At 45.7% G+C, this 14,074-nt stretch overlaps 4 protein-coding genes across 4 annotated transcripts; 3 read left to right on the top strand and 1 right to left on the bottom strand.

Moving 5' to 3' along the window:
* Positions 1–3,567: 3,567 nt before the first annotated feature.
* Positions 3,568–3,818, top strand: F5891DRAFT_949578 (uncharacterized protein; the record flags this gene model as incomplete). Its single annotated transcript, XM_041374887.1, has 2 exons — positions 3,568–3,708; positions 3,765–3,818. Coding segments are annotated over 2 exons (195 nt in total), but the record flags the coding sequence as incomplete, so codon positions are not given.
* A 632-nt stretch (positions 3,819–4,450) lies between these two features.
* On the top strand, positions 4,451–7,470 carry F5891DRAFT_1025599 (kinase-like domain-containing protein). The gene is made up of 12 exons (XM_041361367.1): positions 4,451–4,753; positions 4,812–4,921; positions 5,003–5,062; positions 5,126–5,320; positions 5,376–5,406; positions 5,461–5,498; positions 5,547–5,795; positions 5,848–6,073; positions 6,129–6,300; positions 6,351–6,436; positions 6,496–6,578; positions 6,638–7,470. Exons 2-12 carry the CDS (start codon positions 4,892–4,894, stop codon positions 7,304–7,306), a joined length of 1,839 nt encoding a protein of 612 aa, XP_041227845.1. The 5' UTR covers positions 4,451–4,753; positions 4,812–4,891; the 3' UTR covers positions 7,307–7,470.
* A 1,901-nt stretch (positions 7,471–9,371) lies between these two features.
* F5891DRAFT_1127837 (major facilitator superfamily domain-containing protein) lies at positions 9,372–11,314 on the top strand (the record flags this gene model as incomplete). The annotated part of the gene is made up of 13 exons (XM_041364225.1): positions 9,372–9,529; positions 9,590–9,616; positions 9,665–9,693; positions 9,748–9,796; positions 9,867–9,944; positions 9,996–10,080; positions 10,137–10,542; positions 10,583–10,644; positions 10,697–10,889; positions 10,940–10,997; positions 11,044–11,075; positions 11,138–11,155; positions 11,205–11,314. The coding sequence occupies 13 exons, from the start codon at positions 9,372–9,374 to the stop codon at positions 11,312–11,314; spliced, it is 1,305 nt and encodes a 434-aa protein (XP_041227846.1).
* An 882-nt stretch (positions 11,315–12,196) lies between these two features.
* F5891DRAFT_1186854 (uncharacterized protein) lies at positions 12,197–13,776 on the bottom strand (the record flags this gene model as incomplete). Its single annotated transcript, XM_041366754.1, has 5 exons — positions 12,197–12,723; positions 12,777–12,802; positions 12,857–13,195; positions 13,249–13,439; positions 13,492–13,776. 5 exons carry the CDS (start codon positions 13,774–13,776, stop codon positions 12,197–12,199), a joined length of 1,368 nt encoding a protein of 455 aa, XP_041227847.1.
* Between the last annotated feature and the right edge of the window lie 298 nt (positions 13,777–14,074).

Here is a 14,074-nt window from a genome sequence, read left to right on the forward strand (position 1 = left end):
TTGGTGTGACCAGCCAACAAGGCATTTAGAGCTCCAATGGCCACAGGTTGCTCATCAGGAGTGAGCGAGACATGTGACCTTTTCTTTTGAGTGACAAAATCCTTGAAAGACAACAATGCTGATGAAAGGTGTTTCTTAGTTTGAGCACATGAACACTGGTGTTGGCTATAGTGATTTTGAGTCGTAAATGCTTGCTTGCACACACAAGTGAAATCGGACACTCAATGACAGGTTATATTGTCATGTTAGACGCTGGCCTGGTCGTGTGGAGTGCACACAAGCAGCCCATAATAGCCTTGTCTATGGCAGAAGCAGAGTACATCGTGTTGACCGCAGTTGGCCGCAAAATGATGTACTTACAGCTACTCCTTGAGGAACTCTACCAATGCCCACCTATCCCTACGCCTTTGTACTGTGACAATCAAGCCGCTGTAGCACTCAAGCTTGCGCTAGGCTCATATTCAGCCATTTCATGCATCATGTCAAATGTCTGTCACACTATAATCACTTCCTGATGCAACCCGACACATATCCGCAAACCCGATGCTTTGACCAGCAGACCCGACATTTTCCCCACACACTTGTCCTATCCATGTCTTGTCTTGTCAGCTAGCCCCACTAGGTGTGTAGTTGATTATTTCACACATTACTCATATCGTAGCCAGCACTATTACATGTTTTCCCATAGTCCGCAGCGCCTCATGTTTAATTACATGTACATCGGACCCGAAATTCTTCAGCCGCTACTTTCGCCTATAGGGTTCCGGATTTCTACGTACTTATATATATATTGGTTTCCACATAGCACATTCATCATCCAAGTAGTAGGGAGCCGTTTCCCGACACTTTGTGGTCACACCCGATAGGTCGTAGTTCTTAGTTGACATTGCGAATATTACCACTCTTTCTATCAGAAACACCCACCGTTACACTATATCCGATGTTCTTTTCCTAAACCCAATGCAAACCCGCACCTGAAACCTGCTAACCTGCTAAACCCAAAAACATCGGCCAACGCTTCAGCATCGGACTCATAATTACCTTCAGATTCCATTTCTCGTGCTCGGACTTTTGACAGTTTATCAATTGACTAAATATAGACTTATTCCAACAGTGAACCCCTCATGTCGAACACACTTGTCTAGCAAGTATAGCAGACTAGGCTGTGTTACAAGTAACATCGGCTACATGGCCCCCCTATCATTTTTCCCCTTCGTCCTCGCCCTCGTATGCCTCCGGCTCGTACTTCTCTACCGACTATCCGTTGACCGGATCCTTGGGACCGTTCCCGTCCCTCATCCCCCTCCTATCGCACCAACGTGCGCACGTGCCTTCGGGCTATGACTCGTTCTGACTCGTGCCACCAATGTGGCTTTCCTTATCTTGTCTTATCTTTCCTTTGACTCGTGCATGCTGCACATTGTATCATTTACCGTTGGCTTGTTCCAACATTTCTCGGTCTCATTCCGCATTCGACCTTACATCACTAATCAGGCTCTGCTACCAGCGTACCTATACCCTTTCCGTTTCCCCTTTGCCCTTACCTACAGTACGGTAGCCTTGCCCTTAACCCTTTCCACTTAGTATAAGTAGTCGGTCACTCTGTACTAGATTCCCTAACTTGAATCTACTCAATCTTCCCTCAAACATACTTCCCTCTGAAGCCCCCTCAGCTTCAGTCTCTAGTATCTTTTCTTAGGTGCTCATCGTGCCTAAGTCCACCTCGATCGACTACCTCATCGTTCGGACAAGACTGTCCTTACTTTGAGAACGTCAGTGACTTTGAAGACATCCGTCTTAGAAGTCACGTGACACGCGCGTCTCTGATATCTGCCGACTCGACGTCGCCAGTCTCAGTCGCTACACCGGACCCTTCTGGTTACGTCACGAACGTTAGCGGACGACGCCCCTCTTAGGGCTCCGCATAACAGATCTATTTGAGTGCGTAACAGGCTGTGCAAGACCACTACAACATTTTTATATTGCTGACACTTAATTCATATAGTACCAAGCATTGTTGTATCTTTACACTGCTATAGCCCTCGCCACGAACAATAAGTTCCACTCCTGTATGAAACACATCAATCTACAATACCATTTTGTCAGGTTCCACATTCAGCATGGCACCTTCACCCTCGTATATTGCCCTACAGATGATAATGTTGCCGATGCCCTGACTGAACCACTACCATGTCCATGCCTGGAGAGGCTGTGAGGTGTGATGAAGCTGGAATGTGCTCAAGGAGGAGCGTAGAGAGGCACATCAGACAAGTGCTATCAGATACGAATGCATCGTTTGTCAGACATTTGCTCGTCATTGGCCGAACACCATGTCTAAAGGTCTCAGATAAATTTTCATTCATTCCTGCTTTACCCACATATAAAATGGTCCTTCATAGAATTAGGCATCTCAGTCTTCCTCCCAGATACTGAGATGTAAGTGCAAATACCTTCATATAACATACCAGCTACTAACAAAGACTTAGTATATATTTGTTCTAGGTACTTATAACACCTGGAGTCTTCCTCCCGGATACTGAGATTATATATTTGTTCTAGTTGTCCTTCTCCCCACATGTCTGCATCTCCGAAGTCAACAACAACAGTACTTACCTAGGATTGCCAGCATACATGTATGCATACAGATGGAGAATCAAGCATACCTAGTAGGAATGTCTTGGTAAGGGCAGCCTAGGATGTATTGTAACCATTTAAGGTTTCTATGGGATGTGACGGACTGTTGGCCTATGTCTTGATCATCTCGAACACTCACAAATCACGAAATTTGATCTTAGGTTCTGGGTCCAGAGTTAGCATAAATTTGGAATGTCATGACAGGTACCACAGCAGTCACAGCAGTGGCACAGCATTTTCCTTGTGCCCCAGAACATCACCTACTTGCAATATCAATCATTTCATACCTAGGGCTGGCCACTATAGACTGTATTATGGGGATGTACAGTAACATAATATGGGTGCTGTACCCGTACCATCGGGGCTTTAGAGCTCTCATTGACGGTTATGGTGTACGGTCATTTGAGTACCATATGACACCATAAGTTGACAGCCATATGTACTGTCATACAGGACATATAGTCACTCAACCTACAAACTACAATGCATGCTTGGTCTGCTTCATTGTTAGCTGTTTTGCCATCAAACATCAGCTAACATCACATCCAGGTGGATTTGGAACAGGGGTAACTCTGATCTCAATCCTCACCAACAAACTTTTGTACTGAAGTATTGGTGACAGTCAACTTTCTCATATTGATTCTCTTGGATTATGTCACTTCCTCCCTGACCTCCTTCCTGAATTATCCACAGAGCCTCACTTCCTCATGTCAGGCAAAAGGGACAGTGCATGTTCACTAGTGAACATGATGGTGGAATGGTCTGCAGAAGGCAGAGCTCCAGGGATCTTTGCTCTTCAAGGTACACTACATTCATATCATTTCCTTCATTCTCCGGTTCATGGCATCCCATCACAGATATCTACAAAATGGCAACATCGTCGGAGTTTGTACCTTCATTTCACAGTTTATTGCACAAGTGATTTCATCTTGACTGAATCTGCTTTCACCTGCTGTCTTGGCATGTCGACATGCAAATGGGGAGAAGAATAAAGTGATACACAAGAGCTGGGTAAGGCTTTGCGGAACATACCAAGCTAAAGGTGGTGTCTTAGTGACCAAGGAGGCTCGGGCGGTAAGTGAAATAACTATTGCTTGTTTGATTTTCTAAAAACAAACTGTATTGTTTAGACACTGCAGGAGATAGCAACATTGTGCTTTGCAATTCCTCCACCATGCACTTAGCCTGATAATCATTTGGGACCTATGATCTCCTCTATACTACTGGGCAATGGGGTGCTGGGAGGAAGGGCCATTGTTGTACTACATAGTTAGTATTGTAATTCAATGTTTTCTACATCTCCCATACGACCATATAAGCTGGTTGTATGACCATACAGTGACCCGTACCATACTGTTGAACATTTTGAATGCATTGTACAACTTACGGTATGGTATGGGTAGTACCCATAAACCTACCATAAATTGTACAGCCATAACCATATATGGTTACAGTGACCAGCCCTATTCGTACCTTGGAATGTCAGAAATTCCTAATTTAGATTTCAATGCCTTGTAAGGCATTTCAAGGTTCAAAGGCAAAATGGTCTTTGAAATGGGTTTGAATAATAGAGTCGTACTTAAAATTGCCATAGAAATGTAGTTAAAATGGCATTGCAACAGATTGCAACGGGCCTTGCAATGGTACAGCACGTTGCAACTTGGTTGCCATATTATTGCAATATATTGAAAAATAGCAAGATTCCTTGCAAATTTGTTTCAAGAATACCTCATTGCAACCATTTTTGGAAATTTGCGACAGATGCGTCACGCTGTCTTGTGACGATGAATTCCGTGGTGCCCATTACATAATGCCTTGCGCTTGAAGTCAACGTTGGAGCAGCCGCTGTTGGAGCTTGCCTGAAGGCTTGTGGCTAAGGGTATAGGGCTTTCCTTTCTTGATCTACTTGTTGCCCATTTCCGAGGTCGCTCAGACTGATCAAACGACGGTCTTTGTTGAGAACAGTGCCGCCCTAACCCGAATTATATATAGCTGCCCATCCTCTCATCTTAACTTTGGCCTACTACGACTCTGAGCAATCAAATCCGACTCACATTCTTTGACCTTCCGTCATTCATAAGACCACTAATTGAATGAACACGGGGAACTGCGGTATGGGGTATGGTCGCATTATCGGTGCTGCACGCAGTATTTACTTTACTGAACGTATTGCGCAGGGCAGACACCTCACCAGCCGATTTAACACCCTTTATCACTCGAACAACTCAAGACCACAGTAGCGGAGGTGGATTCGGCGATGTCTGGAAATGCAATTGCAATGCAGATGGTATTTCAGCCGTCGTCAGTTCATGTATTAGACTCATTTACCATGCACTGGCTTATGCCGACCAATCTATCAACATATAAGGTTGCGGTCAAGGCCTTCAGATATCCAGAGAACTATTATGATTCAGAGAGAATATACAGGGTAAGAAATACCAGGTCTGCACATACGTCAGCACATGCTACTTATACTGTTTGGATTATCTAGAAAATCAGCAGAGAAATCGGCATTTTAACACTTCTACGCCATGACAACATCGTACCGTTGTTGGGCATAGCGACAGGATTTGGACGGAGGCCAGACTTGCCCAGCTTGGTAACTCCGTGGATTCCAAACGGCACCTTGAATGTCTACCTGGTATCTAGACACAACGATTTAACAGTGCTGGACCGTTCACGTATGGTAAGTAGAATCACACCGCATCCTTTTACTTATCAGACTGACTCGAAGTTGGAAGCTGGAGGATGTCAGCGCTGGACTGCGTTACTGTCAGTTTCTTATATTTTTTCTCAAGATGTTATGGTAACCTACCATGGGTGCAGTGCACTCGGTGCCTGTCGTTCATGGGGATATAACAGGGGTGAGCCCAGAGCTGCTGTGATATTTTTGAAAAATAATAAAACTGTAGGCAAATATACTAATTGACGAGGGAGGCCGTGCGAAGCTAATTGATTTTGGTCTTTCTGCCGTTGTCCTGCCCCTTTTCGGCCAGTCACACTTGGCTGCAACATCGATACATGCAGGGGCAATCCACTATGCAGCACCAGAACTTCTATTAGATGATGTCGATGTCAATGACCCAGCTTCGGAAAGAACTAACATTTTCCCACCTTTGGAAAAAACTGACATCTACTCTTTTGGTTGTGTAATGCTTCAAGTGAGTTAGTTGTTTGGTCACAAAATGTTCATCTGAAGACTTATCGAACAAGATTCTCTCGGGTCGGTACCCTTGGTTTGAGATCAAGTCCCAAAACCCAGAATTCCGTATTTATGGTTTGAAACGCCAAGGTCGTGGTCCGCAGCGCCCCAACGGCCACCCTGCAATAATGGACTCAGATTGGGACATGATTCAAAAATGTCTGCAATTAAAATTTGAACTTCGGCCTTCAGCAGATGAAGTATCCGACTTCATCACGCGTAGGTCTTGCTCATCAGGTCAGCCTGCATAGTTCGTGGTGCTTTTTGACCATTCATTCATTTGAACTTCAAGATTCTTCGAGCCTACCTAACGATTTTCCCGATGATGCGCAGGGTGGTTTCCGCGGAGTTTTCCCGCGCAATGATTCCAGTGGTATAACAAAACACCTGCTCAATAGTCCACGACCCCACCCTGATCATGAGCCGACGAATGGAATTATAGAGCCTGGAGCTCAGATATCTTTGTAGGTCCAAATCTGCACAGATTCACAAGTTTTAATATTCATTTTTCCAGTTCTTCTTCACCAGCCAACACTGATTCTTGGCCATTATTTCCCAGTATCAGTACTGATCCCACAACGGCGTTCGACAGTGATTTTCGTAAGTTACCATCATGTCAAATAAGCGTCGAGGCGGATATGTTTCATCGCCATGAGCAGTTCGATATACTAGCAACCCAGGACACGAACAGAAACAATCAGTAACATCGCCACCTCCAAACGCATGGTCGAGCAACCACAAAGTACGTGTCTCTTGAGAGACACAATACCACGAAGAGAGGTTACTGATTGGATATATCAGACGCGCCTGCGGGAAAGCAATGTCGTCATATTTGGCGAAACAGGCTCAGGGAAAAGTTCTATCATCAACACAATCGCGCAAGAGCAGCTCGCGAAGACATCTAACGACGCACATGGATGTACTTCTACCTCTCAACGCTACCCAGTAGAGATTTCAGGCCAGCGATTCGTCCTGATTGATACTGCAGGTCTCTGCATGGGGACTGCAGACTCAGTGTCAGCGGCGAAAGCGGAAAAAAAGTTGAAGAGTTTGTTGCGTGAGTTCATGAACTCCAAGTTGGATGGCATCAGCCTTCTGGTGTACTGCATGGACAACACGATTGCCCCTAGCGCCCTCGTTAAGGCCTATGACAAATTCTACTCTGGAATCTGCCAGAAGAAGGTTCCGATCGTAGTCGTCGTCACAGGATTAGAGAAAGAAACCCACATGGAGAACTGGTGGGATACCAATGTGGAAAAATTCAAGGGCATGTCTTTCGCAGACCATGCTTGCGTCACAACGCTTTGGGAACACTCAAGCTTCCCAGACCACGTCACTCATCGTATTTTGGAATCGGGCAATATTCTGCGCAAGCTTGTCGTGGAAAATTGCGCGGATTTGCCAGTTCCTAACGGCTCGGATTCGGCGGCCGGCACAAGCTGGCTCAAGAAGATCGGTAAGAAGGGATGAACGACGAGCAGGAAGTGAAATGTTAAGTTTAGGAGATTATAGTGGTGTACCGTATGTTACATGTTCAAACGTTCAAGTTCGTCACCATGCTCACCACCTGATTCATTATGATACATTGCCTCATTCCATGTTCGCGCATTATTCTGGAATAAACTTTCTATTCTGTATCCTGCATGAGGCATCGACTGGTCAATAAGTGACAGGATAAGCCGGTAAGGTCAATAACGGTCTGAGTAATGTAACTTACAGATACAAAAAATGTCGTTGCAGTCGTTGGAGACAGTGGTGTTTGGGAGGGTGTGACAGGCGTTGGAGTGGCAGGTAGCAGTTAGGCCCGGAAATTACGCGGATCAGCGCGAGAGGTGCCTTCACACATCGGGGTGAACGATATTTAAAAGAGGTTTATATGTTGTACAAAATGTGAAAACAATATTTGATATTTAAACTAACATAAAGATGCGTGCACGACTTCAAATTTTGGTGGTGTTTTGTGTGTCATCCAAAATATCAAATATTCACAACCATATTCCCACAGACAATATGTCAACAAATATAATAAATATAATCAGATTTTCTATGTCTGCTTCAATTTAAAGTTTGATTCTTACATAAAACTTTGGAGAAAACTTGAAGTTTTGCCAAAGCTTGACATTTAAATCGAGTTTTAATGTCATGTCATCTGTAAAACTTCAAGTTTTCTCCAAAGTTTTACATGGAAATTGAACTTTAAGTTGGAGCAGACATGAAAAATCTGACTATATTTCTTATGTTTGTTGACATATTGTCTGTGGGAATATGGTTGTGAATATTTGATATTTTGGATTACACACAAAACACCACCAAAATTTGAAGTCGTGCACCCATCTTTATGTTAGTTTAAATATTAAATATTGTCTTCACATTTTGTACAACATATAAACCTCTTTTAAATATCGTTCACCCCGATGTGTCAATGATGTGTCTTCTGAATGAGAAGTCGCAAACGGCCATGGGAGAGCAGCAGACCGAGGTATATTACACAAGAAAAGTGAACTAGTATGGCGACGTCATGACGAGCTCGATGATAACGACGACGAAAACGACGCTGCATTTGGGCCAGTACACCACTTATGTAAAGAAACGTTATTAGTCACCGGCACCTGCCAAGGATAAGTAATTCTAAATCGAAGTCCACTTAATGATTCGCACATAAGTTAGCTGTGGCTAGCACGACAAAGTGCTACGGTTTAGTATTTATGACGAACTAAAAGTATGCACTAACTAAATCCAGCTCGAGGTATGCATATATGAGCGCTGAGCGCTTGAGACTCGAAGGACTTTTACTCGAAGGTTCGTGTTTGGATTTTCAACTTTCAGATCTTGCTTCTCCCGGCAGAACTGGCAAAACCATGTTTCAAGTGCCTCCATGCTACTATTATGCTATATAATACTACATCCTCCCACGGTTCTGCCTGTGGGCCCGGGAGTTCTGCCCACAAGACTATTCGAGGGCCACGGGCGTCGGGGCGATGCGCTGCGGAACTTCGAGAAACATATAACGAGTGGATAGAAACGGTACGAGTATTTTCTGGTGTAGATGTTCATTATATTTCACAGTTCGTGGTCCTAGGGTCCATTCAAATCGAGTTGCGCTGTCACAACGTTGCACCATAGCCTGAGATACCTCCTACTACTATCCTACACGATTTGATCCTGCATCTATATGGCAATAATCAAGTAAAATAGGACAACACGGACCCCGATCCCTGATCTCTTTCCGACACTAGCCGCAGAATCAACTGCTAAGCGTGTCCGTTTATGTACTATGTGGAACGAGGCTCAGGACAATTTAGAAGCATCCTGACTTATACTACTACGTACCGCGGACTCGGATAAGTTGACTCTCCCTCTAAAAGACGTACGCCGGACTAGTCACGAGTCTAGGGTCTAGGGACGACGACAGTATAACGCCGCCGCCCGCTGTCGTGTACAAACCTCCTGGTTGCTCCGAGTCAACTTCATATTTAAACTCCATTATAGGATAGTATGTATGCCCCATCCATCGCTCAATTAGCCTCTATTATCCATGTCCACACCTTTCCCCAGTGATGAAACTGCAACGCAGGCTCCCGAAAACGTCTCGCAACTCGTCAAAGACGCTGGAAATCCCAGCCTTGTCGACCTCTCGGATGCACTAGGTTTGCCCGAAGGTGGTTTTGACGCTTGGGGCACAGTGCTGGGCTCGTAAGTGCATCTGTCCACCTATCAATCACTGCATACTCACCATCAACCACGACTGTTAAGTTTCTTGATTCAATTCTGTGGCTTCGGGTAAGTTTCACTCGGCATCTATGGGCCCCAACTAATAACACGTTCCAGATATGTCAGCGCTTACGGTGTCTTCCAGGGCAAGCATATTTGTGAATTACCAAGTACTTGGACGGACTGACCACGATATGCAGACTTTTACACTCAAACATACCTAACCAATTCCACACCATCTGCAATCGCGTTAGTAAGATCTAGATCTACCTAGGCCGTTTCTTAGCTGCTAGTGTTTCTGACTTCTACCGCCGTGTAGCTGGATAGGAAGTGTTAATGCGTTCTTGATATTATCAGTTGGTATCGTGTCAGGAAGGATGGTCGACCAGGGCGCATTGTATGTGTGCAAGAAGTCCGCATAAAGATGTCCCTGATCATATATTTCCAGTTACCCTGTGATGAAAATCGGCTGTCTCCTTCAATGCTTCTTCCTCTTTATGTTGTCTCTAACGAAACCAGATGGGTATTATCAAGCAAGTCTTGTTTCTGTTAAAGCGCGGCTTCGTTGACCGTATTGTTGTGTATGCAGATATTTCTTTCCCAAGGTATCGGTCTCGGTATTGCAATAGGCCTCACAAATGTCCCGTCCATCGCCATAGTGTCGCATCACTTCCAGCGACGCAGAGCTGTTGCGATGGGAATTGTCGTGGCAGGGTCGTCACTGGGTGCAATCTTGTACCCCGTCATGCTCAACAATCTCATCAATGGAAGACTTGGCTTTGCAAATGGTGTCCGTGCAAGCGCAGCCTTGAATGGCGGCCTACTTTTTATCGCAAATCTCTTGCTGCGAACAAGGCTTCCACCGCAACCAAAGGCCGTCAGCTACACCCGCGTTCTGCGAAACTCATCGAGAGATGGCGCTTACATGTGTGCTTGTGTAGGGTGCGTAAGCTTTGCAATACTCGATTATATGAACACTAAAGTTCCTTTCACTGGTTAGTATGGCTGCTTTTGAATTTGGGTACTTCTTCGAAGCCTTTTATCTTCAGTTAGATTCCACCCTGCATGGTCTAAGTCAAGGATTTTCATTTTATTCAGTGCGTATCAGAGACTACTCAAATAATCAAGAACTGCTTACCACTCCGACAGCTCACAATTTTTAGTTCTGGTGGTTTCATGGGAAGACTTACTGTAGGTTTTATCTCTGCCTACGTGGGCATCCCAAACACCATCATCGTCTCTTCATTAATATCCTCCGCTGTACTATTTGCAATGGTTGGCCTGCACTCGGCCACCAGTGTAGCTGTTATAGCTGCAAGCTATGGGTTTTTTTCCGGAGGTGGTGCGTAGGTTCATGATGCTCCTCTGACACTCACCAAGTTTCGACCCCAGTTGTAGCGATGATGGGCCCGGCGATATCGATTCTGACTCCTGAAATATCACATATTGGGTAACTATTTCACACTTGCCTTTGAATCTCTCTGACACTGCTCAAGTGCACGGATAGGGATAGCGTTTGCAATAGCTGGTAAGTCTGTGGGTCTATATTTGGCGACACCCTGAGTCTTGACACGTATTCACTATTCACAGGCATTGGATCACTCCTGGGCACGTGCGCTGCGTACCTTTTCTCGACCGTCACTCACGCTCAGCTTAGGTGCACCGATTTGTGGAGCGTTCTTGACGTCTCATTACATTTGGTGGAAGGCTGTTATCTTTGCTGGGGTGAGCGAACCATGTCAAGCTGCACTGCTGGTTTTTGGCTAACATACCGTCTAGAGCGTCGCTACTGGCGGCTGTATCATGTTCGTATCTATGCAATTCATCTTGGAGATGCGTCAAAAGTCTTCAAGTGTTTGCTTCAAGAAAGCTGATGTCTGATTTGTGTCACCCGAGCATGTATTTCGCATTGTACATGAGAGAATCTCTATATTTATATACCGAATATTAACAACGTTCGGACGCGGTGATCCGCGAGCTGTATAACGGAGGAAAAAGTTATAGTATGAATAGCCAATACATGAGTCTGTTTTCGATCGACGATGCTAGTGGCGCTTGCATCCGTCCGGATGGCGCCCATGTTGATTTGATATGATACGACCCCTCCATATTCCCATCTTCATCCTCCTTCACTTGTCACTCGACTCCCCTCGCTACCCTTCGCCCATGTTGTACATAAGTACTCACTGTCGATGGGTTGCGATGTAATGAGAATAAATGTTGCTAACAACGTCACGAAGTTACATCGACGCTACTTCACTACAAATATGACACGTCCTAGTTTTATATATAGATCCGCATATATAAGATTTGATTCCACAGTACTAAGGCGACCGAGGGGTGATCATGGGAAACGGAACTACATGGTATGATATTGCAACATACGTCCGCGTACGTGAAGATGAAGCTACGATACTAAAGTCCCTGGGAGTCCGAGTGGAGCCGCTGGGCCACATCGCGACAGAAGCTGATATAAGACATGATGAACGTAGGTGATATAATTTTTGACGGGGAGACAAGTACGCAGGTGAATGAGAACAAGGGACATGCACAGAATTATGAACGACGGCTTTCAACCTATGTAAAGTGTGAACGAAAGAGAGAAGACTCGTTAGAAAAGTGAGTAAATGCATTTTTAAAGTGAATAAATCAATTTGTGACTGGTTTTCGAATATTAGTATATGCAGGGGGAAGCTCTACGGTGTCTGGCTGGCCCTCGGCCTGCTCATCTGCGGCGCCTGCGTCGTCGTGCTGAATGATGTTAATAGGCCGGAGCTGTCTTGGCGTGGGAGATTTGCGGGAGCTGCTTGGGATTGTACCACCAGTGATACCCATTTCATAATCAGGCGTTGTAGATCGCATATCGCTGAAACTCCCGAACGTCGACTGTCTACGGTCCGAGGTGCCGTAACGTGAGCCAGACATAGCTGTGCCAGCTCTGCCCTCTTCACCTCCAACCATAGGAGATGTTTCTGCCGGCTCAGTGGCGAGGAAGGGTTCGGGACGGTAGTAATTTCCGAGTTCACCAGGTGCTAGATCATGATCGTCTTCTGGATCACCTTGAAAGAGGTCGACGGGACGTTCCTTAGTGACCTTGGTGGCGGTTTTACGACGGATAAAGTAAAACCCTGCGAGCGCAATGATGACGAGTGCAGCAAGGCCACCGATAATGCCACCTACAATGCGTGAGACGAATGTTTAAGGAGCGGGTGTGAAAAACCGAGCTTACCAACTATTGCCCCGACATTGGTTTTGCTGTGGTGGAGATGGTTAAAAATAGCCATCCAGGTGGTGAACAACATGGCCTACCTGCTGCTGCTGCTGCTGCTGCTGCTAGTGCCACTACTGGTGTCTGTACTGCTGGGGCTAGTTGGGTATGTACCACCTGCGGGAGAACCGATAGTGGATGAGGGCGAGGTGGTGGTTAAACACGAGCTGTTTGGAAATATGCCTTGTGCGACGGTATACAGCCCACTTCCTCCTGTACCTAGCCCACGGTCGTCTCCGGCAACTATCATGAGGGTGGTGCCTTCGCGGACAGAGGGTATCCAGCTAAACCCAGTGCCCTCGTTAGATACCTGTGTTATCGAGCCTTCGGGAATTGAAAAGGATTGTCCACCAGGGATGACACCTTGAAAGGATGGAGTGCTGTTGAAGCATGTTGTTTGAAGGAGGCTGGTATAAGGGAGAAAAAAGCGTACCCTTCGACTTGTGTAGGGTCCCACCACAATCTACTTGCATTGCATTGTACGACCTGGTTGGTAGGGTATATGTTGAATGGAAAATCTGGCATGACGGTTGTATTTGGGTTAAAGCAACTGCTGTCGGTACTGCTCATCACATAACCAGCAACGCTAGTCCCGCCAGATCCAAAACCAGTGCTATCGCTGACCTACATACTTGTGAGCTTATAGACGAGACGCGTCAAAAGTGAAGATACTCACCACGGCGACGAACTGGGATGTGGACGGGTATTTGAGTTGGAAACTGGTGCTAGTGGAGCTACCATCAAACTGTTGATACACAATGGTGCGGACCTCTGTGTTATTTGGGAGAGGTGTGGGGCCATATGGAATAACTAGAACACTGTATGGAGGAGAGCCAGAGCCAGATATTTGTAGGGATAAGGTGGCGCATTGCTGAGGTGTGGTAGTGAAGGACCAAGTGTAACTGGAGACAAGAGGAGAGAAAGAGAGAGCCAGTTGTGATGCAACGAGATATCGGTGCATTGTCGACGTCATGACCGTCAAGTCGTGACCTCAAAAATCTGTTATCAGACTTTGTGAAATTATTTCAAACTGCTGGGTTCATTCGTAGAGGCGAGAAGGACTTGTAACGGTGGACGCAGAGCGTATTTTAGTTAATACTCGGAAGCGGTGTGGAGAGCCCGACACGCCACAGCCTGTCGTAACCAGTGAAACAACAATATAAGCGCTCGCTGTCCGAAATTACGATTAGCTCACTTAATCGCTGTCACGCATGACACGCACGGCCTCCAGTTTTGCACTGACCTTGCTATGATAATGT

The sequence above is a fragment of the Suillus fuscotomentosus genome, assembly GCF_016647785.1.
Source record: "Suillus fuscotomentosus strain FC203 chromosome Unknown F5891scaffold_18, whole genome shotgun sequence".
Taxonomy (NCBI): Eukaryota; Fungi; Basidiomycota; class Agaricomycetes; order Boletales; family Suillaceae; genus Suillus; species Suillus fuscotomentosus.

Bases quoted from the DNA above. Each gene is read 5' to 3' on its own strand.
- F5891DRAFT_1025599 (XM_041361367.1), top strand. From the start codon at position 4,892: ATGTCTGGAAATGCAATTGCAATGCAGATG. The intron at 5,063-5,125 runs GTAAGAAATACC...TGGATTATCTAG, and splicing joins ATTCAGAGAGAATATACAGG to AAAATCAGCAGAGAAATCGG. The intron at 5,321-5,375 runs GTAAGTAGAATC...CGAAGTTGGAAG, and splicing joins TGCTGGACCGTTCACGTATG to CTGGAGGATGTCAGCGCTGG.